The sequence below is a fragment of the Rhinopithecus roxellana genome, chromosome 12 (genome assembly GCF_007565055.1).
Source record: "Rhinopithecus roxellana isolate Shanxi Qingling chromosome 12, ASM756505v1, whole genome shotgun sequence".
Lineage (NCBI taxonomy): Eukaryota > Metazoa > Chordata > Mammalia > Primates > Cercopithecidae > Rhinopithecus > Rhinopithecus roxellana.
In genome coordinates, this window is record NC_044560.1 from 6690055 (window position 1) to 6715253 (window position 25199).

The following is a 25199-nucleotide window of genomic DNA, read 5'->3' on the forward strand; positions in this document are numbered from 1 at the left end:
AATATCCGTAATTAAATTAAATGGGGGCAACAACAAAAGCCTCAGTGCTACTATCCTCCCCAGAGCCTGGGGCTAGGAGGTCCATTCTCATAGAAGGAAGCCTTAAATATGGGCTCCCATCCGTCCGTCATGCAGGGCCACTAAAAGGAAGTTTCTTTGGCAGGAGAGGGTGTGGGAGGCCCAGCATCAATGGTTTCTTCTTTCTTCTCCTCTGCAAGCTTCACCCTGTTTCTCTTGGCAAAAATGTGGTTTATCTCCACAAATGTTTTGCCCTTGGTCTCAGGGATAACCATGTAGATGTACACCGCAGTGAGGAGGCAGATTCCAGCAAATATGATGAAACTGTAGGCACCGATGGCCTCCTAGACCAGGAGACAAGAGAGGAGGGGGCAGAGAAAGACAGGGCTGATCCAGCCGGGCACGGTGGCTCATGCCTATAATCCCAGCACTTTGGGAGGCCAAGGCAGGTGGATCACCTGAGGTCAGGAGTTTGAGACCAACCTGGCCAACATGATAAAACCCTATCTCTATTAAAAATACAAAAATTAGCTGGGCCTGGTGGTATACACCTGTAGTCCCAGCTACTCGGGAGGTTGAGGCAGGAGAATCGCTTGAACCCAGGAGGTAGAGGTTGCAGTGAGCCAAGATTGCGCTACTGCACTCCAGCCTGGGCAACAGAGAGTGACTCTGTTCCAAAAAAACAAAAACAAAAACCCCCAAACAAACAACAATAACCAGTGCTGGTAGAGGCCTTTGTGCGTCTGTAAAGGAGTTGCTTGGTGGCCAGTTTTGTTTCACTCCTGGAGGAATGATATAGCTAGAAAATTGTGATAACTAAAGATTGTTTGCAGAAAAAAAAAAATCTAGAAAATTGGATCCCCCTCACCCTATTATCAAAAAGAAACTGGTCGGGTGCTGTGGCTCATACCCATAATCCCAGTGCTTTGGAAGTTTGAGACCAGCCTGGGCAATATAGCAAGACCCCATCCCTAAAAAAAAAAAAATTAAAACAATAGCCATGTGTGGTGGCCCATGCCTGTGGCCCCAGTGACTTGGGAGGCTGAGGTGAGAGGATCACTTAAGCCTGGGAGGTCGAGGCTGCTGTGAGCTGTGTTTGCACCACTGCATTCCAGCCTGGGTGACAGAGCAAGGCCCTATCTTAAAAAAAAAACGAAAACAAAAAACAAAAAAAAACCCTGCTTACCCTTTTGACAATAGGAGTTTACGGCCTCTGTGCCCTGAAGGTGCTGAGAGCGCAGAGTTTGTGGCCCATCTTGTCTTTGGAACCAGGAAGGAAGCGGTGGGGGATCTGCTGCCTGGCTCTGGCTTTGTTTGCTTTCTACTACCTTTGAGCTCCGCGGACCAGAGCCCCTAAGCAACAGCCCTTTACAATTTCAGTGGGGGCTCACCCTTCAGTAACTGGGAAACCCGTGTCTTCAAGGGTTTGGAGGCAGTGGGGCCACGTGTGTCTGTGGACCCTTGGATATGTCTGAGAGCCCGTCCCCACCTTGCTGGATTCACAGACGTGCTCAGCGGAAGGGGAATACAGCTCACTCCCTGGAGGCCGGGTGGAGCAGACTGGGGAAGGGGCCCTCGCTCACCTGGATGGATGGGAACAGGAAGCCCACGATGAAGTTGGTGAGCCAGTGCACCGCCCCGTCCACCATGAACGCTGCCCGCCGGGAGGACTGCAGGAAGATCTCGGTCCTCACTACCGAGGGGACAGGACCTGGAGGTCGGAACAGGATGGGTGGGGCGGAGAAGGACCCAGGGGTCCCCCAGGGCTGGCGGGACGCGGCCCACTCTAGCCTCAGACCTAGGTCCCTTAAGAGCCCCGGCTGGGATTGGGCACTGGAAAAGAACCCTGCCTTTACCCACAAAACCAGGGTGTGATCAGGGCAGGAGCTGGAAAGGTCCACTTTGCAAAGGCTGGTTGGAGAGCCTAGAATTGAATTTCCATTGCTGCTGCTTCAAGGCCAATGATGCTCCATGAAGGTCTGCAGAAAGTTAATGGATGGGAAGCTTCGTGGGAGCAGCGGGAGTGAGGCGGCTCCAGCTCACAGGCAGAGGTTTCTGAAAGAGCTTCCTCTGCGCTGGCGTCACTGTGACTTTAGACGGCCCTCGCTTGGGAAGTGCCGCCCTCCTATGGCGGATCTGGGTATGGCAGCGCCTGAGGCCTACACCTTTTCTTGGGCAACTGTTTTTCATTATCGCCTCCTTAAGAAGCCTTGTCGGCTGGGAGCGGTGGCTCAAGCCTGTAATCCCAGCACTTTGGGAGGCCGAGACGGACGGATCACGAGGTCAGGAGATCGAGACCATCCTGGCTAACACGGTGAAACCCCGTCTCTACTAAAAAATACAAAAAAAAAACTAGCCGGGCGAGGTGGCGGCGCCTGTAGTGCCAGCTACTGGGCAGGCTGAGGCAGGAGAATGGCGTTAACCCGGGAGACGGAGCTTGCAGTGAGCCACGATCCGGCCACTGCACTCCAGCCTGGGCGACAGAGCGAGACTCCGTCTCAAAAAAAAAAAAAAGCCTTGTCTAGGCCGGGCGCAGTGACTCACTCCTGTAATTCCAGCACTTTGGAAGGCAGAGGCGGGCGGATCACGAGGTCAGTAGATCCAGACCATCCTGGATAACACGGTGACACCCCGTCTCTACCAAAAAAAAAATTAGCTGGGCGTAGTGGCGGGTGCCTGTAGTCCCAGCTACTCGGGAGGCTGAGGCAGGAGAATGGCGTGAACCTGGAAGGTGGAGCTTGCAGTGAGCCGAGATGGCGCCACTGCACTCCAGCCTGGGCCACAGAGTGAGACTCCGTCTCAAAAAAGAACACAAAAAAGAGGCTTTGTCTAAAATGTCTAAAGCCATTTTTGTTCCCTAATCGCCACTCCCATGAAATTTTAATACTGTGTGTCTGTTTAGGTCCTGCATATATACATATCTGTAGCTTTACACAAAGAAAGAGGAAGATTCTGTCCCTCCTCTTCCAAGCTTCCCACCCCGGGTTAGGTGGTGAAATGGCCTCATTGAAAAGGCTGGGTCTCACGGATCACTTGAGGTCAGGAGTTTGAAACCAGCCTGACCAACATGGTGAAATCCTGTCTCTACTAAAAATACAAAAATTAGTCCAGTGTGGTGGCCTGCGCCTGTAGTCCCAGTTACTCAGAAGGCTGAGGCAGGAGAATCCCTTGAACCCAAGAGTTGGAGGTTGCACTCCAGCCAGGGCAACAGAGTGAGACTCCGACTCTAAAAAAAAAAAAAGAAGAAGAAGAAAGCTAAGAAAAGGCCCGATCTCCCTGGATGGACATGGAGGAGAATTCAAAGCCCCTGAATGAAGCTGGGATATCAAATGCAAACTCCTGCAGCCCAGTGAGGTGGGGCCCGGGCCCCTTCTCCAGGGCCCTGCCCCCAAGGGATGCCATCTGTCCTGCCTCCCTCCTGTCCACCACAACAGCAGCAGCCAACAGTCCTTAGGCCTAAGTTGAATGTCCGATCAGCGCATGCTCTGAGCTCGCATCTGCCGGCACACCTGATCACCCCTGTTCTTGGAGAAGAACCACGGCTTGCTCCAGGTGACACACAGGCAGTGGGGGCAGAATGGCTTGGAACCCGGCCAGGTCTCCTACACACACTAGCGCTTTTCGTTTGAGGTTCTGCTGCCTCCACGTTTGAGGTACACTGGGAAGGTGTCCTGCTCTAAATCCCACCCCCCAACACTTTTATTTTAGACGGAGTCTTGCTCTCTTGCCCAACCTGGAGTGCAGTGGTGGATCTCAGCTCACTGAAACCTCTGCCTTCTGGGTTCACGTGATTCTCCTGCCTCAGGCTGGGACTACAGGCGCCCGCCACCACACCTGGCTAATTTTTGCATTTTTAGTAGAAACAGAGTTTCACCTTGTTGGCCAGGCTGCTCTCAAACTTCTGACCTTAAGTGATCCGCCTGCCTCTGCCTCTCAAAATGTTGGGATTACAGGCATGAGCCACCATGCCAGGCCTAAATCCGACTTCTTAAATACCCTTAAATATAACTATGCTGTCTCATTCATGTGCCTGACACAGCACAGTGTAAAGAGGTATTCCGCCAATGGGTGTTGAATGAATTAATACCTTCATTTTGGTTTATGGACGGTGCTTTCAAAATGAACATTCTTCAGGGATGTTATTAAAGTCTTCACAGTCAGGGGTGTCTTTTCCCAGGCAGGGAGAAGGAGGTTCAATTCTCAGGACACACTGGGGAAGGAGTCTGGAGTCTCAGAGGCTGCCCAAGAGGTGGGCCCAGGTGGAAGCCCGAAGCCACTGGCAACAGGACATTGGGGACAGTGTAGTAAGGGACTGTAGCTGGCGGTCAGCAGGGACAGAAGGCAGTTGAGCCTTGGGTGTGCTGTGGGCTTGGAGGCTAAAGTGAGTGTCTGGAGGGTATGGATGTAAACGGAGGTGCCCCAGGGGGGTCTGGACCGCACAAGCTCCCTCTCTGCAAAAGCTCATCTCCTTGTTGGGTGCCAAACCTGAGTCTGGGCGCCCCTGGGAGCCACACATGATCAGTGGGGCACTGGCCTGGCTGACGCTGGTTGAATGAATGAACATGGCCTGGAGTGCCATCAAGGCTTAGAGCTAAGAACGGGTGGGATCTGCATGAGCACGTCCATTCACTCAGCAAATATGTGTCGAGCACCGACTGCGTGCCAGGCCCAGGAATGGACCACGATGGCCGGGGCGAGGGCAGCATGCAGGTACTCACTGGGCCCAGTGGAATGTCCCGCGATGTAGGCAAAGACACAGATGATGCCGAGGTAGGATAGCTCGGAGACCTTGTTCTGTGGGGAGAGGTAGGGTTGTCTGGGCTGAGGCCAGGAGCCCCACGTGTGGAGGGGTCCACCTGCGGGTCCCACCTTCCTGCCCCAGGGAGGAGCCGCACCTAGATGTCTGGGCACCTACATGGACCTCAAGGGCTCTGTGGGCAAGAGAGGAAGGCCAGTGAGAACCAGGCCTTCTAGCCTCCCAGAGGGCGCCCTCCAGCCTCACCTGATGAGCGTCATGGAGAACGAGGGACACCTACCTTTGAGTTATTTTCCTGCCAGGTGCTATTCTCCACACTTTACAAATCACAAATATTAATTCATCTCATCTTTGTGATACTTCTCTGCCCTCTGAGTGACTCTGTGATTATTTCTTATTTCTTCTTTTTGAGACAGACTCTCACTCTGTCGCCCAGGCTGAAGTGCAGTGGCACAATCTTGGGTCACTGCAGCCTCCGCCTCCTGGTTCAAGATTCTCCTGCCTCAGCCTCCTGTGGCTGGGACGAGAGGCGTGCACCACTACGCCCGGCCTATACGATTGTTTCAACCCCACAATCATGGAACCAGAGCACAGAGGGCTCTGAACACAGACTATGAGGAACCTTAGTCCCTCAGGAATCAAGCAACAGCTGAAGTCACCCAGTCAACATAAGTGAGCTGAGGTCCGGACTTTCTCTATTACTCTCTGGAGACTCCTAGGACCCCCGGACCAGTGGAGCCAGCAGATCACCATCTCTGCTCCCAACTGCCGGGAGAACAGCCAATGCAAAACCAGGTCAACGAACTTCAGCTAAACTCACCAGGTGCCCCTAGATGAACTTCCCAGGGAACCCTGTAGTCACAGTTATGAGACAGCCTCAAAGGACAAGCTGGCAACAGAGCTGGATGGTGAGGTGAGAGAGGAGGCCCTGGGAGCTTCCAAGCAGAGAAACAACACGATCTGATTCATTTTCAACAGAAAGAGGAGGCGGGTGGGTTGGGGGCCATTCAACATGTCAAACAAAAGCGAGGCTGGCTGGGTTGGTGGGGCCGCCCTGGACCCGGTGTGAAGCCGGCAGCTGCTGGTGCATTTTCAGGCAGAGACCCTGGTCGGACAGAAGGAGTGAAAGAGCCACCGGGGATGCCCCTGGGTTTCGGATATGTCACTGGCAGTGGTCTCTGCAGGTGGCGCTCAGTCTTGATCACCTCTTTTCACTTCCTAGAATCCCTATCTACTAAGAACTTACATTTTTTTTTTTTTTTTTTTTTTTTAGATAGAGTCTCGCTCTGTCACCCAGGCTGGAGCAGTGCTGCGATCTTGGCTCACTGCAACTTCCACCTCCCGAGTTCAAGTGATTCTCCTGCCTCAGCTTCCTGAGTAGCTGGGATTACAGGCACATGCCACCACACCCAACTAATTTTTGTATTTTTAATAGAGACGGGGTTTCACCATGTGGCCAGGCTGCTCTCGAACTCCTGACCTCAGGTGATCCATCTGCTTTGGCCTCCCAAAGTGCTGGGATTACAGGTGTGAGCCACTGTGTCTGGCTGAGAACTTATACTGGTTTTAAAATTAGAGAAGGAAGTTCTTTCCAAGGGAAACTTTAATTAAATTGATTTATGAGCGTCACTAACACTGTTCCTCTCCAGGCCTTGCTTTCCCGCAGGCCCTGGCCTCCTGGTGATTCCCTGAATCCTCCCAGTTCTTTGCTGCATGAAGCTCTCTGAACTCCCTGGTGGTTAAGGACAAAGTCATTGCAGAGAGGGCAGCTTGGAAAAGAAGGAAAAGAGCAAAGATCTTGTCTCTAAATGACAGAAGGAGCTCCTCACACATTCTTGTACTCATGTGCAATTGCGTTGCTGATATATTTTCCATGTGAAAGGGTTCAGGACAACGCTGCGGTTCCTGCACAAGCAACAAGAGCAGAGAGGCTGCCTCCGAGACGCGGAATGCTGATTGCTTTTTAAAGATTTTGTATCATGCCACACCATGTATTTTCCTCACTTCCGTAGAATGTGGCTAATACATACAGGCTGAGAACACTGCAAATTAAAATGATGTACTTCTTGTTTGGGTGGACTGCTGTGTTTTAGTCTTACTGAAATATGATTCCCAATTTTTTTTTTTTTTAGACAAGGTCTCACTGTCTCCCAGACTGGAGTACAATGCTGTGATCATGGCTCACTGCAGCCTTGACCTCCCAGGCTCAGGTGATCCTCCCACCTCAGCTTCCTGAGTAGCTGGGACTACAGGTGCACACCACCACACCCAGATAACGTTTTGTTTTTTTGTAGAGATGGGGGTCTCACCATGTTGCTCAGACTGGTCTTGAACTCTTGGGCTCAATGGATCCTCCTGCCTCGGCCTCCCAAAGTGCTAGGATTGCAGGAGTGAGCCACCGTGCTCAGCCTCCTTCTACCTCTTGAATGGGATGACTTCTGGTCTTACCTCTCCTCAGTCCACACCTGTTCACTGCCCGCATATGTTTTCTAATGCGATTGAACCCTTGCATTTATGCATTGAAGCACGTGCTTTATTGTACACTGTTCTCCTTGTTTCTCTTTCCCATGACAGCTGGACCATCTATCTAGTTACTTATTTGCATGTGCAGGTGTAAGTGAGCAAAGCCACCTGTGACATTCACTTCAGGATGGGGCATTGCAAACTACGTTTCCAGGCAGGATGCATGCCATCAGTGGGACTCAGAACCAACCCCTTGGTGCAGTGGGTGCAGTTCAGTCAGGGGATCTCCCACCCCCGCTATGACTCCCCACCCAGGGGGCAGGAAATGAGGTCAGACCTGGAATAGGAGCACCACTGTCAGCGCCAGGCAGGCAGAGCCGCAGATGCCGTAGCCGGCCAGCAGGAGGCGCCGCCGTCCCAGCCGCTCCACCAGGACAGCCTGGAGGGGAAGGGGGACGGTGAGGAGCTACGTTGGCCTGGCGCCCAGGATTCTTGGGCAGAGCCTCCACTTCCTCTTGCAGTCCCCTCTTAGGTGACCCTTTCTTTTTTCTTTCTTTTTTTTTTAAACGGAGTTTCGCTCTTGCTGCCCAGGCTGGAGTGCAAGCAACAGCGCGATCTTGGCTCACTGCAACCTTCGCCTCTGGGGTTCAAGTGATTCTCCTGCCTCAGCCTCCCAAGTAGCTGGGATTACAGGTATCTGCCACCACACCCAGCTAATTTTTGTATTTTTCGTAGAGACGAGATTTCACCATGTTGGCCAGGTTGGTCTCGAACTCCTGACCTCAAGTGATCCTCCCGCCTCAGCCTCCCAAAGTGCTGGGATTACAGGTGTGAGCCACCTCGCCCCACCTTTTAGGTGTCCCTTTCTTACCCCTGCTGCCTGCATGTGGGATGCAGGCTGCTCATTTGACATGGGTCAGACATTCATGCTCTTCACCACCACCCTTCCTTGTTCTGGTCATTTCCAGACCTCCTGGATCTTGGCTCCCTGCACCTCTGCCACCCACTGGAATAACCACATTTTCTATTTTCTGTGTTTGATGCTTTGACATCTTGGGACCTTGATGGCCCTGGAGGGACTACCCTTCCCACCCCACCGATAGCAAACAAATGGCTGTCTGGGAGTGCCTCTTTCATCTGCAAACCGACAATGCAGGCCCACACCCCAGGTCCTCCTCTGCTGAGCTTTCACACTCAAGGCCAGCATCACTTGCCCTAACACCCTGGGGGCCAGGGGCCAGGCAGCTGGGACAGCCTCTGTAACCCCCAGCCTGAGGAAATTATTCACACCAGCTACTCCTAAACCTGCTCACCCTGCCTCACCCGTTCCTTTCTGTGGGAACCACAGTAAAGGTTCATCCTCACACTTCCCCTTCATGCCTCTGCTTCCTGACCAACCCTGGGGCTTCCCCACAGGCCCTGCATGGCGTGGACTGTGCCCTCCTCATGGGATCTGTGAGGAACAAACTGTCTTTCCAGCAGTAGCCACCTCCTGATCTATTGGCCTCACCATACCTGAATAGGAATAAAATCTACATTTAAAAATAGCCCCTGGGCTGGGCACAGTGGCTCACACCTGTAATCTCAGCACTTTGGGAGGCCAAGACAGGAGGATTGCTTGAGCTCGGGAGTTCGAAACCAGCTGGGTCAACAGAGTGAGACCCTGTCTCTCCGTTTAAAGAAATACATAAATAGGCCGGGTGCGGTGGCTGAAGCCTGTAATCCCAGCACTTTGGGAGGCCGAGGCGGGCGGATCATGAGGTCAGGAGATCGAGACCATCCTGGCTAACACGGTGAAACCCCATCTCTACTAAAAAATACAAAAACACTAGCTGGGCGAGGTGGCGGGCGCCTGTAGTCCCAGCTACTTGGGAGGCTGAGGCAGGAGAATGGCGTAAACCCAGGAGGCGGAGCTTGCAGTGAGCTGAGATCCGGCCACTGCACTCCAGCCTGGGCGACAGAGCGAGACTCCGTCTCAAAAAAAAAAAAAAAAAAACATAAATAAAAAGAATAAGAATAAAAATAGCCCCCTCCTATTCGCTGAGGCTCCACTCGACATTGAGGCCATATGGAATCTGGGCTCACATCATGGGGGGCCCCCATCTCCCCACTTTTCCACCTGATGGACTGGCCCCTCCACTCAGCCAGCTCCTTCTCCAACATCCAAGCCCAGGCCACACTCCCTGTGACCAGCATTCTTTCAACTTCTTCCTTCCTTTTCCATTTCTTTTTTTTTTTTTTTTTTTTGATGGAGTCTCACTCTGTCACATGAGGCTGGAGTGCTGTGGCACAACCTTGGCTCACTGCAACCTCCACCTCCTGGGTACAAGCAATTCTCCTGCCTCAGTCTCCCGAGTAGCTGGGATTACAGGTGTGTGCTACCACGCCTGGCTAATTTTTGTGTTTTCAGTAGAGATGGGGGTTTCACCATGTTGGCCAGGCTGGTCTCGAACTCCTGACCTCAGGAGATCCGCCCACCTCAGCCTCCCAAAGTGCAGGGATTACAGGCACGAGCCACCACACCGGCTCCTTTTCTATTTCTAATACCATTTCCATTCTACTCCATCCCTAATGGCTGACCCAGTGCCAGCCCTGTGCAGCCCCTTGACTCATGTTAGCTGACTCATGTTCTCCCAACATCCCAACAGACAATCACTGCCATTCAGGAGGGCCAGATGCGAGCAAAGTGAACCCCCAAAATCAGAGAAATACTGTCAATTTCATGCTCTATGCCTGGTTCCCAGACGCTGTTCCTTCAGGGAGAGGGGAAGTGTATTTTTCTGGCTTGGGTTGCTCCAGGTAGGATGATGGGGAAGCAGGTCCTAGTCATGGTCATTTATCCCCAAGGAGGAGGACTCTGAGGATAAAGGATGGATCCTGCCCCAGAGGAAAACCGAGGATGGGGCCACGGAAATCCAGCAGGTGGAAGGGGCTGAGACTTCAGCCTGGGGACCTCCGTCCTCTTCCCTTAATTTTCCTATAGGCCTCTTCCACTATTTTCATTAACTTCTCCTTCCCTGCCCTTCTAAATCTTCTGAGAGTTGACTGGAACTTAAACTAGCTCTGGGGAAAATACAAATAATAGATAACTTTATTAAAAATGTTTACCATCACTGGCAACTCAAGAAACAGGAATCAAAATAATCAGAAAATAACTTGAAAATGGTCTAGGGAAAGGAATGCCATGATCATCTGACCCTTTTCTTTTTTTCTTTCTTTTTTTTTTTTGAGACGGAGTCTCGCTCTGTTGCCCAGGCTGGAGTGCAGTGGCACAATCTCGGCTCACTGCCAGCTCCGCCTCCCGGATTCATGCCATTCTCCTGCCTCAGCCTCCTGAGTAGCTGGGCCTAGAGGCACCCGCCACCTCACCTGGCTCATTTTTTGTATTTTCAGTAGAGACAGGGTTTCACCGTGTTAGCCAGGATGGTGTCGATCTCCTGACCTCGTGATCCTCCCACCTCAGCCTCCCAAAGTGCTGGGATTACAGGCGTGAGCCACCGTGCCTGGCCCATCTGACCCCTTTTCATACAACATATATATCAAAGTGCAAGTAGCTCAGATTTTAAATACTGAACTCTGAAATAATGATATTATACCAACGAAAAGTGGTATCTGCATTTGAATACCATGTATTGCAGTCACCATAATGATTTTTACAAAGGAAGAAACTTGGATCTGAAGGTTTGTTGTTGTTGTTTTTAAGACAGAGTCTTGCTCTTGTCACCCAGGCTGGAGTGCAGTGGTACCATCTCAGCTCACTGCAATCTCCACCTCCCGAGTTCAAGTGATTTTCCTGCCTCAGCCTCCCAAGTAGCTGACATTACAGGTGCCTACGACCATGCCTGGCTAATTTTTGTATAAAGATGGGGTTTCACCATGTTGACCAGACTGGTCTTGAACTCCTGACCTCAAGTGATCCACCCACCTCAGTCTCCCAAAGTGCTGGGATTACAAGTGTGTGCCACCACACCCAGATAATTTTTTTGTATTTTCAGTAGAGACTGGGTTTCACTATGTTGGCCAGGCTGGTCTCAAACTCCTGACCTCCAGTGATCCGCTCGCCTTGGCCTTCCAAAGTGCTGGGATTACAGGTGTGAGCCACTGCGCCTGGCCAGATCTGAAGGAATTCTGAGTTTTCTGGTCAAAGTCATACAGGTAGTTAGTATGTGTGCATCCTAGAGTCCATGTCCCTTAAGTGACCCTGGGACCAGGGCCACCGGCACTCAGTTGACTCTGTAGGGCTCCTGTCTGCCGGGGGGCACATGACCAGAGACCCTCCTGCAGGAAAGAGGCCTCCTGCTCACTCACCGAGGTAACAGTCATCACTATGTTGACCATGCCAGAACCCACTGTTACATACTGGGAGTGGGCGGCCTCCACGCCCGCAGATGCATAGATGGTGTCCGCATAGTAGTTGATCTAAACAGAAACACAGGGCTGTGAGGAGAGGCCTGAAGACCCAGGACACTGGCTTAACTTTCTCAACTCAAGCCACACACAGTTCTGCAAGCCTGGGTTGGGGACCCTGGGACAGGAAGGAGGCAGCAGGTGGCGGGAAAAAGAGGCCTGACCCAGAGTCAGGACACCAGGGTGGAGCCCAGTGCTGCCCCGGAATCCGGGGTCACAGCTCCTCCCTCTCTGAGCCTCAGGTTCCGCGTCTATAAAACGGGAGTCGGACCACACGACTCCAAGAGCACTTGTCCCTCCATCGTTCAGTTACTCTAAGAGCTCACATCCCAAAGCATGACTTCTTACTTCTCACTCTGGGCCAAGCCAACCGTAAGTTCCGTCCGTCTTCTGGCCCCGTGCCAAGGACACTGGAATACACAGCCCTTCGAAAAGCCACGTGTGCCATTCCACATCTGGTGGCTCCCACCTGGCCGTCCACCCTCCCATGATCACTGGTTAAACATCCATGAATCCCTGGGGCCAAGGCCACCTCTTCCTGACATGCCACTGGAGCAACCGGGTCACCCACCCAATCTCCAGTGTTTTAGCTTCTGCCAGATATCCACCCTTCCCCCACACCATGGTTAGATACAGTTATGGCCAAAGAGCCACGGTCGCAGAAAGCGATGCCACAAGCATCACAGCCAAGCGGGCCCAAGGTGGGCTCCTGACCCAGGCTGGGCCTACCAACCCTGGCCTGGTGACCTGAGCTTGGACCCAGGAGACCTCAGCTCATCTCAGTCTAGTTGGTGTCTTGTATAGAGGGGAAAGGACTATTGGCAGGAGGCATTCCTTCTGGGGAAACAGAGAAAAATGAAGGTAGCATGTGGGGAGAGGCAGAGCAGGGAGGCAGAGAGGACTGAGTTTTCTTCCTGACATCTGGCCCTGCCTGGGCTGATCCTGGCCCTGCTGCCAGGCCAGGCCTCTGTGCGTGGAACTGTGTTGCTATCCATGAAGCCTGGGTCTGCTTCATCTGTCTCCCCGCCTGGCCACCGTCCCATGTACCGCGTTGATGCCCGACAGCTGCTGGCCGGCCATGAGCACGATGATGGAGAGGAGCTGCCAGCGCAGGGACCGCAGGGCGCAGAGACGCAACACAGACAGGTGGCCCTCGGCGCGCTCGGCCCGGGCCTCCACACGCATGTCCTCCACCTCGGCCTCCAGGTCCATGTGGCCTCTCAGCCTCCTCAGGGCTGCAGAGAGCAGAACCACCCCCTCAGAGGGCCATCTCCCTGAAGGCTGGGCCCTAGGCCCTGATGCTGGCCCTGAGCTCACCATTCCCTGACCTGACCTTGGCCATGCCCCCAATTGCCACCCCCACACCCTGTTCAGCTCCCAGCTCTCACCCCTGACCCATGGCGACCCTGCCTCTGGCCCTGACCATGGCTTTGCCCGGCCACCGGGGTGGGCAGGGCCTGGGAGAGTGGCCTGCGACTTCATACCTTGTCGTGCTGTGGCTTCATCTCCTTTCTGAATCAAGGAGTAGCGAGGGCTCTCGGGGAAGAAGGGCAGGGTCAGCAGCTGCAGCAGGGCGGGCACCCCTGTGAGTGCCAGAAGCACCGGCCAGCCTGCAAGGAGCCAAGGACTCAGGATCCCGGGGCCTGGGCACCCACTGGCCCACCCACCACTGTGCTTGGAAAGTCACGCTCCTATGTGTGAACCAAGGACTGTGCGGACTTCGTTCCCACCAGAGTCCTCCTACAAACGGGTTCCACATTCAAAACAGAGGAAATCATTATCGTTATAAAAATGTATGTGTCATTAATTATTTTGCAGGAAGAACACCGTTTCTCTAAAGAATAGGCAATGATTTAAACACTTGAATCCCAGAGAAAATGAGCTCAGTCTTGTTCCTACTTTTATAGCTGGAAAGGGGATAATCTCTGCCTCATTAGGGCCATGGTAGGGCACGGCCTGGACCCTGCGCTGGGTCTGAGTGAGATCCTTCTGGATGGCTTGGGCTAAGGAGGGGAACTGTAGAGAACAGGGTTTCCATCCGCCTCCCACCTGCTGGTATGGTGGGAAGTGGACAAGTTCTTTTTTTTTTTTTTTTTTTTTTAGACAGGGTCTAGCTCTATCAGCCAAGCAAGAGTGCAGTGCTGCGATCACAGCCCACTGCAGCCTCAATCTCCCAGGCTCATGCGATCCTCTCACCACAGCCTCCTGAGTGGCTAGAACTACAAGCATGCATTACCGCACCTGGCTGGGTTTTCTTTTTTTTTTTTTTTTTTTAATTTTTAGTAGAGACAGGGTCTTGCTATGTTGCCCAGGCTGGTTGTGAACTCTTGGGCTCAAATGATCCTCCTGCCTTGGCCACTCAAAATGCTGGGCATGAGCCACTGCACCCAGATGACAAGTTCTTTAACATCTCTGAGTCTCAGGCAAGAAGTGGCGAGGGATAAAGGAGACACAGGCACTAAGCGTCGTGCACCGTGGCTTCCCCAGCTGATGTCTCTCTAATTGACGGTTTCATATTCAGTCACTCTGGGCGGTTTAGGAATCATTTCTGCTAATGATCTTTCATGGAGCACCCACCAGGTTCTGAGTCTCTGAACCTTTTCAGGGTACCGTGGGGATCACAAAGACATAAATCTGCCCATTAAGGAATATGTGCAGAATTTGGGTCACTCAGAAATGTGTATAAAAAACCCCGGCCAGGCACAGTGGCTCATGCCTGTAATCCCTTCACTTTGGGAGGCTGAGGCAGGAGGATTACTTGAGCCCAGGAGTTAGAGACCAGCCTGGACAACATAGTGAGACCCTTGTCTCTACAACAAAAATAGAAAAAAAGAGCTGGGCATGGTGGTGCGTGCCTGTAGTCCCAGCAACTTGGGAAGCTGAGGCAGGAGGATCGTTTGAGCCTGGGAAGTCAAGGCTGCAGTGAGCTATGACTGTACCACTGCAGTCCAGCCCAGGTGACAGAGTAAGACCAGAAAGGAAGGAAGAAAGGAGGGAGGGAGGGAGGGAAGGAGGGAAGGAAGGAAGGAAGGAAGGGAAGGAGGGAGGGAGGGAGGGAGGGAGAGAGAGGAAGGAAGGAAGGAAAGAAGAGAGAGGAAGGAAAGAAGGAAGGAAGGAAGGAAGAGAAAAAGGAAAGAAAGGAAAGAAAGAAAGAAAGAAAGAAAGAAAGAAAGAAAGAAAGAAAGAAAGAAAGAAAGAAAAGAAAAGAAAGAGAGAGAGAGAAAGAAAGAAAGAAAGAAAGAAAGAAAGAAAAGAAAAGAAAGAGAGAGAGAGAGAAAGAAAGAAAGAAAGAAAAAGAAAGAAAGAAAGAGAAAGAGAGAAACAGAGAAAGAAAGAGAAAGAAAGGAGAAACCCCACTGGGTTCATGGGGCTTTTATTGCTGGCTGCATTCATTCAGGCCTGCTTGGTGGTCCATCCTCTTATCCTCTTTCTCTCCACCCTCCATGAGTGTCTCTCACTTTCTCCTGGTGGGGCTCTAAAACCAATACCCCAAAATGAAGGCCTCAGCAGCACCCTCAGAAGCAAAATTTTTCTGTGACCTTCTCCTGTCCCCCTGTCTCAGTCCCATTTCCCCTGAGGCTAACCCTAGAAACCAGCATCCCTAGTCAGGATTCCTGGACAGGTCATACAAACCGGATTCCCTTTCCTCAAAACCAGTTCCATAAAACCTAAAAATATTCTATGTAAAAACTGGCCATATGGGTGGATCACCCGAGGTCAAGAGTTCGAGACCATCCTGGCCAACATGGAGAAACCCCATCTTTACTAAAAATACAAAATTAGCCAGGCGTGGTGGCTCATACTTGTAATCCCAGCTACTCAGGAGGCTGAGGCAGGAGAATTGCTTGAACCCGGGAGGCAGAAGTTGCAGTGAGCTGAGATCGCACCATTGCACTCCAGCCTGGGCGACAGAGTGAGACTCTGTCTCAAAACAACAACAACAACAACAACAACAACAACAACAACTGGCCGGAAGGAAAATCTCTGACCAGTGCTGTTGGCTGTAGGTCATAAGAGGCCCCCATTCTGCAGCGGGTCCTGCCCCACACCCAGAAGGAAGGAAGGCTGCACAGAGACCAAGAAGAACCTACACAGACAGGCTCCGAGGGGTCTCCCCACTCGTCCATTCATGTCGGATCAGACCCTTTTTGTCCAATTCTATTTCTACTTGGCTGTCCATACTCTGTTGAGCCTGGACTAAAACAGACAATTTCCCCTCTGTCTGGATCTTCACTCTGAAGGCTCCGCGAATCTGGTTAAATACGTTTGCATGCCTTTTCTATTAATCAATCCGCTTCGTGTCAGTGATTTTTCAGCAGACCTTCAGAGGGCCACGCACCTCTCTCCTAAATCTCCACCACGACCCCCACTCGCTCTCAGGCAACGGCCTTGCCTCCTAATTCACTGGGAAGATAGAGGGTGCCAGAAGAAGACAGCCACCCAGAGACAGGGATGGCGGCTGCGAACCTACTTGCCCCCCATTGACGTCCCTCTGTACTGGGCCATTCCTATTACGCTGACAGCCAAATTACGCTGACATTTTTCGCGGCCTGAAAGAAACCTGTTCTCTCCATCTCGTTTCCCCAACTTCTCTCCTTCCCTTTATAGCAAAACCTCTACCTGCCTGGAAGCCCCTGATTCCCATTCCCAAGCACGATTCGTCCCTATCACTCACCAAAACAGCCCCGAACAAGGTCACCCATCCCGTTGCCCACTACACTGCCCAACGCCTGACCCTAAAGTCACCTCTCAGGCCTCATCTGACTCGATCCATCAGTAACACCCGGCACAGCTGAATGAGGGACTGGACCTAGCGTGACCTCTGCGCTGCCGGTTACCTTCCGGGTTGCCCAAGATGCCCTGGAGGCTGAAGATCTGTGCTAGGAAGACTCCAACGATGACGAATACCTCGGTCATTGTTCCCAACAGGCCTCTCAGGTTCTTGGGGGCCAGTTCTCCCAGGTACATGGGAAGGGCGCTGTAGGAGATGCCTGGTTTGGGCACAGCAGAAATCAGGGCAGGCAAACCGCAAACACGGGAACCTGAGATGCAATTCAATTCCATTTCCTAATCCCGGGGCTTCTCCGTGCTGTCAGCCTCTCCGTGGAGATGGAGGTAGGCCAACCTTGACTGTTTAGTTTGGTCTTATACCAAAATCCCTCCAGAATCCTCAGCCGCCATGGAGGCATCACCAGGGTGTGATGAGGAGACCTTTTCCTTTCTAGCCGCCGGGCTGGGCCGCTTGTTACAGGGGAGGAGCCTAGGCCTCCATGTGTCCCTGGCACTTAACGATCAAACTTCTGCTTTGGTCTATTTTCTGATTTTTCTTTTTCTTTTCTTTTTTTTTTTTTTTTTTTTGAGACGGAGTTTCGCTCTGTTGCCCAGGCTGGAGTGCAGTGGCCGGATCTCTGCTCACTGCAAGCTCCGCCTCCCGGGTATAGGCCATTCTCCTGCCTCAGCCTCCCGAGTAGCTGGGACTACAGGCGCCCGCCACCTCACCCAGCTAGTTTTTGTATTTTTTTTAGTAGAGACGGGGTTTCACCGTGTTAGCCTCTCGATCTCCTGACCTCGTGATCCGCCCATCTCGGCCTCCCAAAGTTCTGGGATTACAGGCTTGAGCCACCGCACCCGGCCTATTTTCAGATTTTTCTAAAGCACAGACTGCTTTCTAACTTTATTAATAGAAGAAATTACTGTAGTTAAACTACTGAGTTTAAATTGTCCATCTTGCTTGGAAGATACCTTGTAAAACCTTATTGGTTATTTGTACTTCAAGGTGAAAGTGTGTTTCTAAAGATCCTTAAATAAAGGGAAGGGGCCAGTAAGCATGAGGCTTGGCCAGGTACAGTGGCTCATACCCATAATCCCAGGACTTTGGGAGGCCGAGCCAGGAGGTTCACTTGAGCCCAAGAGTTTGAGATCCGCCTAGGCAACATAGTGAGGCTCTGTCTCTAAAAAAAAATTAATTAATTAATTAACAAAAGCAAGCATGAGGCTTGCAAGGTCCTGGGAATGCAGATGGGAGGATGTCTTGAAATGAAAAGAGGCAGACAGAGCCAGCCAGACACCTCGTCTACTTCTGCTTCTAGTCTTGGCCAAAGAGACCCTGTCCCCAAGGCTGAGCCAGAGCCTGGGCCCCAGGTACCTGCACAGACTCCCAGCACCACTCGGGAAAAGATGACCAGCTCAAAAGCCTTCGCCACTTTGCTGACTCCCATCAGGATGGCGGGGACGATGGCAAAGATGTTGTTGATCAGCAGGGTCCCCTTTCTGCAAAGACAGCGAGCCCAGAGGGCAGGGGTGCGTGGACGCCGTGGAAGCTCTCCCAACACCAGCTCCTATTCTTCAGGCGGTCATTACAGAGGCACGGGAATGCGCCCGAGAAAGAGCTGAAGCAGGGGGCTGTAGACTGAATAGTGTCCCCCAAATTCCTATGTTGAAGGCCTTAACCCCAGTGTGATGGGATTAGGAAGAGGGGCCTCTGGGAGGTGAACGCGTCATGTGGGGCCCTCACCATGGGATAGGAAGAGACATACAAGAAACCACTCTCTTTTTCTGCCCTGTGAAGACAAAGCCAGGCTGGGCGTGGTGAATCAAGCCTGTAATCCCAGCACTTTGGGAAGCTGAGGCGGGCGGATCACTTGAGGTCTGGAGTTCGAGACCAGCCTGGCCAACATGGTGAAACCCATTTCTACTAAAAAAACAAAAGTCAGCCAGGCGTGGTGGCACATGCCTGTAATCCCAGTTACTCGGGAGGTTGAGGCAGGAGAATCACTTGAATCCAGGAGGCAGAGGTTACAGGGAGCCGAGATCGTGCCACTGCACTCCATCCAGAGCCACAGAGCAAGACTCCATCTCAAAAAAGAAAAAGAAAAAGAAAAAAAAAAAGACACAGCCAGAAGAAAGCTGTCTGCAAGCCAGGAAGAATGCCCTCCCCAGGAAACAGATCTGCTGGTACCTTGATCTTGAATTTCTATCCTGCAGAACTGTGAGAAGATAAAAGTCTGTTTACGTCCGTGGTTGTAGCAGCCGGAACGGATTAAGACAGATTGGGGAAGAAGGGGCGAATGGGCAGACGTCCCAGGAAGGAAGACTTGGGGTCAGCAGGGGTGGGAGTTGGGGAGGGGAGCATTCTAACGATTGGAGCTGCCTGAAAAGGGGAGGGCAGGAACAAAGAATGGGGCTGCCCCGGGAGGTAGAGAGCTTCCCGTCACTGGTGGTATTCAAGCTGTCGCTGGTGGTTTCTAGACCAGACACGATGACTGTCAGGAATGTTGAACAGGGAATTCCTACAACGAGTGGGGTGCAGAATGGGACTACGTGATTTCTAAGATCCCCTCCAAGGCTGAAAAACCACAAGCCTGAGAAGGGCAGGGAGTGCCTGAAAAACAGCACTATGCTGAGTGCATCCTGCTGCCTTCACGATCCACTCATCTGCTTGACTCCATGCTCTAGGTCCTACGCCAACCTGCAGCAATGGCTCCCGTGCCTCCCTTCCTTGCCTTTGGCTTGGGTTTTGCACAGGAGAAGAATGGCAGTGGACCAGAAAGAGGGCAGAGAGCTCCTGAGCTGTGGCATTGCTGGCTGGTGCATCCTGATACTCTTTTCTTTTTTTTTTTTGAGAGGGAGTCTTGCTGTGTCGCCCAGGCTAGAGTGCAGTGGTGGGATGTCGGCTCACTGCAACCTCCGTGATATGGTTTGGCTGTGTCCTCACCCAAATCTCATCTTAAATTCCCACGTGTTGTGGGAGGGACCTGGTGGCAAGTCTTCTCAGTGCTGATCTTGTGATAGTGAATAAGTCTCACCAGGTCTGATGGTTTTATAAGGACGAGCGTTTCTGCACAAGCTCTCTCTTTGCTTGCTGCCATTCATGGAAGATGTGGCTTTGCTCCTCCTCTGCCTTCCGCCATGACTATGAGGCCTCTCCAGCCACGTGGAACTGTGAGTCCATTAAACCTCTTTCTTTTGTAAATTGCCCAGTCTTGGGTGTGTCTTTATCAGCAGAGTGAAAATGGACTAATACACTCTGCCTCCTGAGTTCAAGCGAGTCTCCTGCCTCAGCCTCCCAAGTAGCTGGGATTACTGGCATGCACCACCATGCCCAGCTAATTTTTGTATTTTTAGTAGAGACGGAGTTTCACCATGTTGGCCTGGCTGGTCTCGAACTCTTAGCCTCAAGTGATTCGCTCACCTCAGCCTCCCAAAGTGCTGGAATTATAGGTGCAAGCCCCCGTGCCCAGCCTGGTATTCATTTTTTATTTCCTCTCTCCACTGCCAGGGGGAGGCGCTCCCTCCTTGCACCCCAGCAGGTCTGGGGATGATGAAGCTGTCAGCAGCCACAGGACTACCTTTGTGATTGTCTCACACTTTGCACACATCTTTGAGGGCCGCTGGGACCCTGAGTGAGTGTGCTGAGTGAGTCAGCCAGGAAGGTGGGGTTCTGGTGCCAAGAGGAGGGAGCGGGTGGTGAAGACTCTATGAAAATATCCCAGGTCGGCAACACTGAAGACTGGCCAGGGCATCCACAGATAAGCAAGCTGGTGTTCTCAGGCCACTTTTCTCTCCCTGGGGCTTCCGCAGCCTTCAGGAGCAGCCACCAGAGCCCAGACCGTGATGGGGGAGAGTCAGCCAGCCAGGAGGCCCAAAAAGACTAAGCAGCCCAGACACGTCCCCACCCTTCTCTGGACTCCCAGCCCTTCCTGGTGACTAGGAGGGGAAGCTGGGGCTGTCAGGACCCCACTGGGCAAGGCTGGCACCACCACATTCCCAGGCTCAGGCTCCTCATCCGGAAAATGGGTTCAGACAAGGAAGTAGAGGCCAAGCCTGGGCTTCCAGAACAGTCCAATCACTCTCAGTCTAGATGAGGACATCACAGTCTGGATGACCAAAAAAAAAAAAAAGCTTGAATTATGGTATAATTACATTAGAGTCAACAGTTTCTTCATTCCAGTGCATAATGTATAGCGAATTAATTGTCAATCAAGTATTCGCAAGAAGAGATCCTGTGAGTCTTGCATTAATTCATAGATAATTAATTTTCAATCAGCACTATTTTCTTTCTATGCCTGAAAATGAAATTGCTCTGGTGTTTTGAGTGGCTTTTCACTGGAGGGCTTCCAGTCACTCCTGCACACTGCCTAACCTGGCACACCACGCCCAAGTGTAACCGTGAATCCGAATGAGTGGGCTGAACTAAGAGAACACCACCAGGCCTCGCCCTGAGCCCAGGCTCACGCTTTGCCCTCCTGGGAACCTTGGCCTGTGCATCTTTCCTTATCTGTGGAGTCACGTCTTTGGAGCACCTGGGCTTAGGAAGAACAATGAGTGAATCCGTGTGAGCCAAGCAAAGTTCAAAGACCTGCCCAGTCTTCATTTCCAAACGATCTCATATCTGTGAGACTGTGGCAGGCAGAGTGACTCAGCCTGACCCCAGCCTCAGTAACAAACTCTGACAAGGACACGTGGGGAGAGGCTGCAGCTCTCAGAACTTGGAGCCATGGCCACCTGACCCCCAAATGACACCCGATAAACAAGCATTTAGTGAACACCCACTGGAAGTGCTTACAAGGCACTAAGCTGAGCACCGTCAGGAGCCTTGATCTCAAAGGCTGCACCACCTCTGTGGTAGGTGACGGAAGGGAATGCTTTTCCCATGCAACGGCCTAGGAAAGAAATCCCAGAGACATTTAGGAACTGGCTTTAAGGTCATGATGACTGTGGCCAAGCGGAGACTAGACTTCAGATCTGATTTTCAGGGTCATACATCTCCCCACGAGGTGCACAAATGCCCAGAGACAGTGTGGCTTACTAGCGTGAATTGTAAGTGGGAGCAGTGAACCTTCTGTTTACCTGCCACAGCTATCAACCAGCAGGCCCACGACCAATGACCCCAACAAGCCGCCCAGAGGAAACATGGAGACGGTGCAAGACCATAGAAGCAGCATGAGCTTCCCGTCCATGAATGTTGCATGTCGCTCAAAGTAGGTTTCATTGTAAAATGACTTGAAGACCTGCAAAACATTGCCCCATCCACAGCTAAGAATATTGGGCAATTCACGAGAACGAGAAAGTGTTCTCAGTGGCCACTTGTCATTGTACAGAGAGGTTTTTCTGCTAACAACTGTAAGACACAGTTAAACCCGCTGATTCCCTACTGTTATCTGAGAATCAAAAAAGCTACTGTATGATGGGTTGAGACGAGAAACCAGGCTAAACAAAAAGATGGTTACAAATTCACTGTTAAAAAATGTACTTTTGGCAGGACGCGGTGGCTCACGCCTGTAATCCCAGCACTTTGGGAGGCCAAGGTGGGCGAATCATGAAGTCAGGAGATCGAGACCACCATGGCAAACACAGTGAAACCCTGTTTCTACTAAAAATACAAAAAATTAGCGGGGCATGGTAGCGGGCGCCTGCAGTCCCAACTCCTTAGGCTGCTGAGGTAGGAGAATGGCGTGAACCTGGGAAGCGGAGCTTGCAGTGAGCCGAGATTGCAGCACTGCACTCCAGCCTGGGCGACAGAGCGAGACTCTGTCTCAAAAAAAAAAAAGAAAAAAATTTACTTTTGGCTGGGAATGGTGGCTCACATCTGTAATCCTAGCATTTTGGAAGGCCGAGGCGGGAGGATTGCTTGAGGCCAAGAGTTCAAGATCAACCTAGTCAGCATAGGGAGACCTTGTCTCTATTAAAAAAATAGAAAAAAAAAAAAAGATTTAAATTTACTTTTAAGAGACTTACTCTGCCAGAGGCACCATAGGAAATATTCTTCTTCTTTTCTTTCTTTTTTTTCTTTTCTTTTTTTTTTTTTTTGAGATGGAGTCTTGCTCTGTCACCCAGGCTAGAGTGCAATGGCGTGATCTTGGCTCACTGCAACCTCTGCCTCCCGGGTTCAGGTGATTCTCCTGCCTCAGCCTCCTGAGTAGCTGGGATTACAGACATCCGCCATCATACCCAGCTATTTTTTGCATTTTTAGTAGAGATGAGGTTTCACCATGTTGGCCAGGCTGGTCTTGAACTCCTGATTTCAGGTGATGAGGTGATCTATCTGCCTTGGCCTCCCAAAGTGCTGGGATTGCAGATGTGAGCCACCACGCCCAGGAAATATTTTTACTAATTGTGTGACTTCAGGCAAGTTATAGAACCTCCAGAAACCTTAATTTCCTCATCAGTTATGGAAATAAGATGTACCTTATACAGAATGTGTTAGCATCAAATGTGATTAAGTCGATGGTACATTGCTTGACTTAGAGGTTCCATCCATGGTAATAATTGTAAGTATACTAATATATGTATCTATATGTAATACACACGTAAATATAATACAGTGTATGTAGACATGCTAATATATGTATGCAAGCTTAAACATATACACATACCAAGGTTAAGCCTGTGGTCAGTTCTCTGTCCCCATCTGAACTCATCAGCACAGGCTGTCCCTCCCTCCTTAACTCTCATCCTTTAGTAGACTTTGGGGACACTCTGCCCTCAGGTTCTTCCACACCTGACAAGGGCCCCTTCTCTTTTTCCTTTTCTCCCCTTTGCCCCAATCCCTAAATGCCACTGAGTTCAACCTTTGACCCCATTCTCTTTCCAATCAACAAGGGGCCTACCCAAGGTGAGGGCAGTGGGACCTGAGGCCCAAAAAGACTGTGCTGGGAATCCAGGTCCCCCAGCATCCCAACGTGCCTGGAAAGGACGACACTCCAGGGGGAAACACCTCCTGCCACACCCTGGTCTCCAGGGGTGGGCATCCAGGGTACTAGGACAAGATGGCTGCTCCCAAAGGCAAGATGGCGCCTCCTAGAGGCAATATGATGGCCTCCGTGGAGGAAGATGGTCGCTACCTTCCACCCACAACCGCAGTCAGTTGCTGTCCAGTCCACCTTGTGCCCACCTTGTGCGGAGTGTTGACCACAGCGAGGTTGTAGCCGTACTGGAAGGCTGAGCCAAAGGCGGCACTCAGTGTCGCTAGCAACAGCGTGGGCTGGAGCCGCTGTGGGAGACAAGTCCAAGGTCGGGACGCTGTGGGCTTGGGCCTCAGGAAGTGGAGTGGCTGGGCCTCCACCTCCCTCCAGCCCGGGCTGGAAGTGGGGGACGGGAGAGCCCAGGCTGTGCCCCAGAAAAGAGGAGGAGGTGGCGCAGAGCTGGGGCTTTTCAGGGCTGAGAGGCATGAGGTCTCTGCATGCATTCATTCCCTCCTTGAGGATGTATTTGAGCATCTCCTATGTGCCTGGCCCTGTGCTAGGCCTTGAAGGCCAAGTGTGAAGTAGGAGATGCTTTAGGAAAAAGGCCCAGCAAAGCACTGCCTTTAAGAAGCTCCCTTTCTAGTGAGGGGAGCCCACCCCGTCTGAAAAAGACAAAGATGGTAATTCCAAATAGCTAGAATGCTGTGAGAATAATACAACAGGGTGATGGATGGGGTAGCAGCCTGTGGGGAATGAGGGACTGTGTTCAATAGGCTGGGCAGGGCAGGGAACCCTCTCTGAGCAGATGCCCTTTGAGCCGGAACCAGAGTGGATGAGAGGGAGCAGCCGCGTGAGCATCGTGGGGAAGAGCATCCCAGACAGACAGACTCACTGCTTGCTTCTGGCTCTAGAACAGGCCCTTAGGAAAACCCAGGCAATCCCCTGTGCTCAGGGCCAGGGCTGTCCATGGTTGCCACAACACCCAGGGCAGCTTGGAGGGGAACTGGCCTGAGGTCCAAAGTCTGAGGAGCAGGTGGGTGGGGTCTGTGACCATATCCTAGAGCCAAGGCCCTGGTACATGCCCCCCCGCACTGCCCCCTCCACCCCCAACTCCTGTGCCACATGTCCTCACCCCAATCCTCACACTTAGCTCCCTGGCTGCCCACAGCCCATAGCTCTGCACACTCAGGAACAACCAGACTGAGAAGGGCAGGATTCGGGCATTCTTCAGAGGCCATCTCCCCTCGATCTTTAAGGGTGGGGGAAGTGGAGGGGAGCAGGGGTGGAAGGGAGAGAGGCATCTCCAGCACCATCCGCTCTCCCAGCAGTCACTAAGCCACTCTGGCCCGTGTCTGAGCCATGAGGTTTGAGCACAGCTGCTTCTCCACCTGGCACGCCCAGGCCTGGTTATCCTGCAGGAAAGGGAAGCACGCTACCCGCTCCTTGCTAAAAGCATTGCAGGGCCTTCACCTCCCTCCACAGGTCTGCACAGCTGGTGGGAGAGGGACAGTGACAGTTTCCTAGTCTTGGCACTTACCCTCTCCCTGGATGGAATGGGTGGAGGGGTTCCCGCCTCTTTGTTCTCCATCCTTGTTCAGGTGGGAGAACAGGTGGCTCTACCTTCCAAGTGACACCTGCTCTGTGCCAGCCACCTAAAGACCAGCGATTTCTCCCCTGGGCCTTCCTGGCTTTATGATCCTTTTGCTCTCTGGACCCTGCTGACTTTCCCCAGGAGCAAATTCTCCCTGGAAATGTTGATAAGACCTACGTTGCCAGTTACAAATCATACACAGCATGAATTTCATCTTTGCACCCACCAAGCCCCAAACCAAAAGCTCCCCAGTTGCACCAAGGAGAGAGAAAAAACATTG

General features: G+C 52.0%; 1 protein-coding gene across 1 annotated transcript; it reads right to left on the bottom strand.

Annotated features, from left to right (window-relative positions):
• Nucleotides 1-140: 140 nt before the first annotated feature.
• SLC2A7 (solute carrier family 2 member 7) lies at nucleotides 141-24916 on the bottom strand. Its single transcript, XM_010364189.1, has 12 exons — nucleotides 24866-24916; nucleotides 23538-23636; nucleotides 21494-21654; nucleotides 17790-17914; nucleotides 16483-16635; nucleotides 13129-13254; nucleotides 12692-12879; nucleotides 11546-11656; nucleotides 7575-7676; nucleotides 4737-4812; nucleotides 1602-1729; nucleotides 141-362 (listed from the first exon to the last, which is right to left on the bottom strand). The coding sequence occupies exons 1-12, from the start codon at nucleotides 24914-24916 to the stop codon at nucleotides 141-143; spliced, it is 1542 nt and encodes a 513-aa protein (XP_010362491.1).
• Between the last annotated feature and the right edge of the window lie 283 nt (nucleotides 24917-25199).

What these genes read in the sequence shown, in the direction of transcription:
- SLC2A7 (XM_010364189.1), bottom strand. Translation starts at nt 24,916, where the DNA reads ATGGAGAACAAAGAGGCGGGAACCCCTCCACCCATTCCATCCAGGGAG. An exon ending in TGGTCAACACTCCGCACAAG is followed by an intron (nt 21,655 to 23,537) that starts GTGGGCACAAGG and finishes AATGTTTTGCAG; the next exon opens with GTCTTCAAGTCATTTTACAA. An exon ending in CATCTTGGGCAACCCGGAAG is followed by an intron (nt 13,255 to 16,482) that starts GTAACCGGCAGC and finishes GGCTCCTTGCAG; the next exon opens with GCTGGCCGGTGCTTCTGGCA.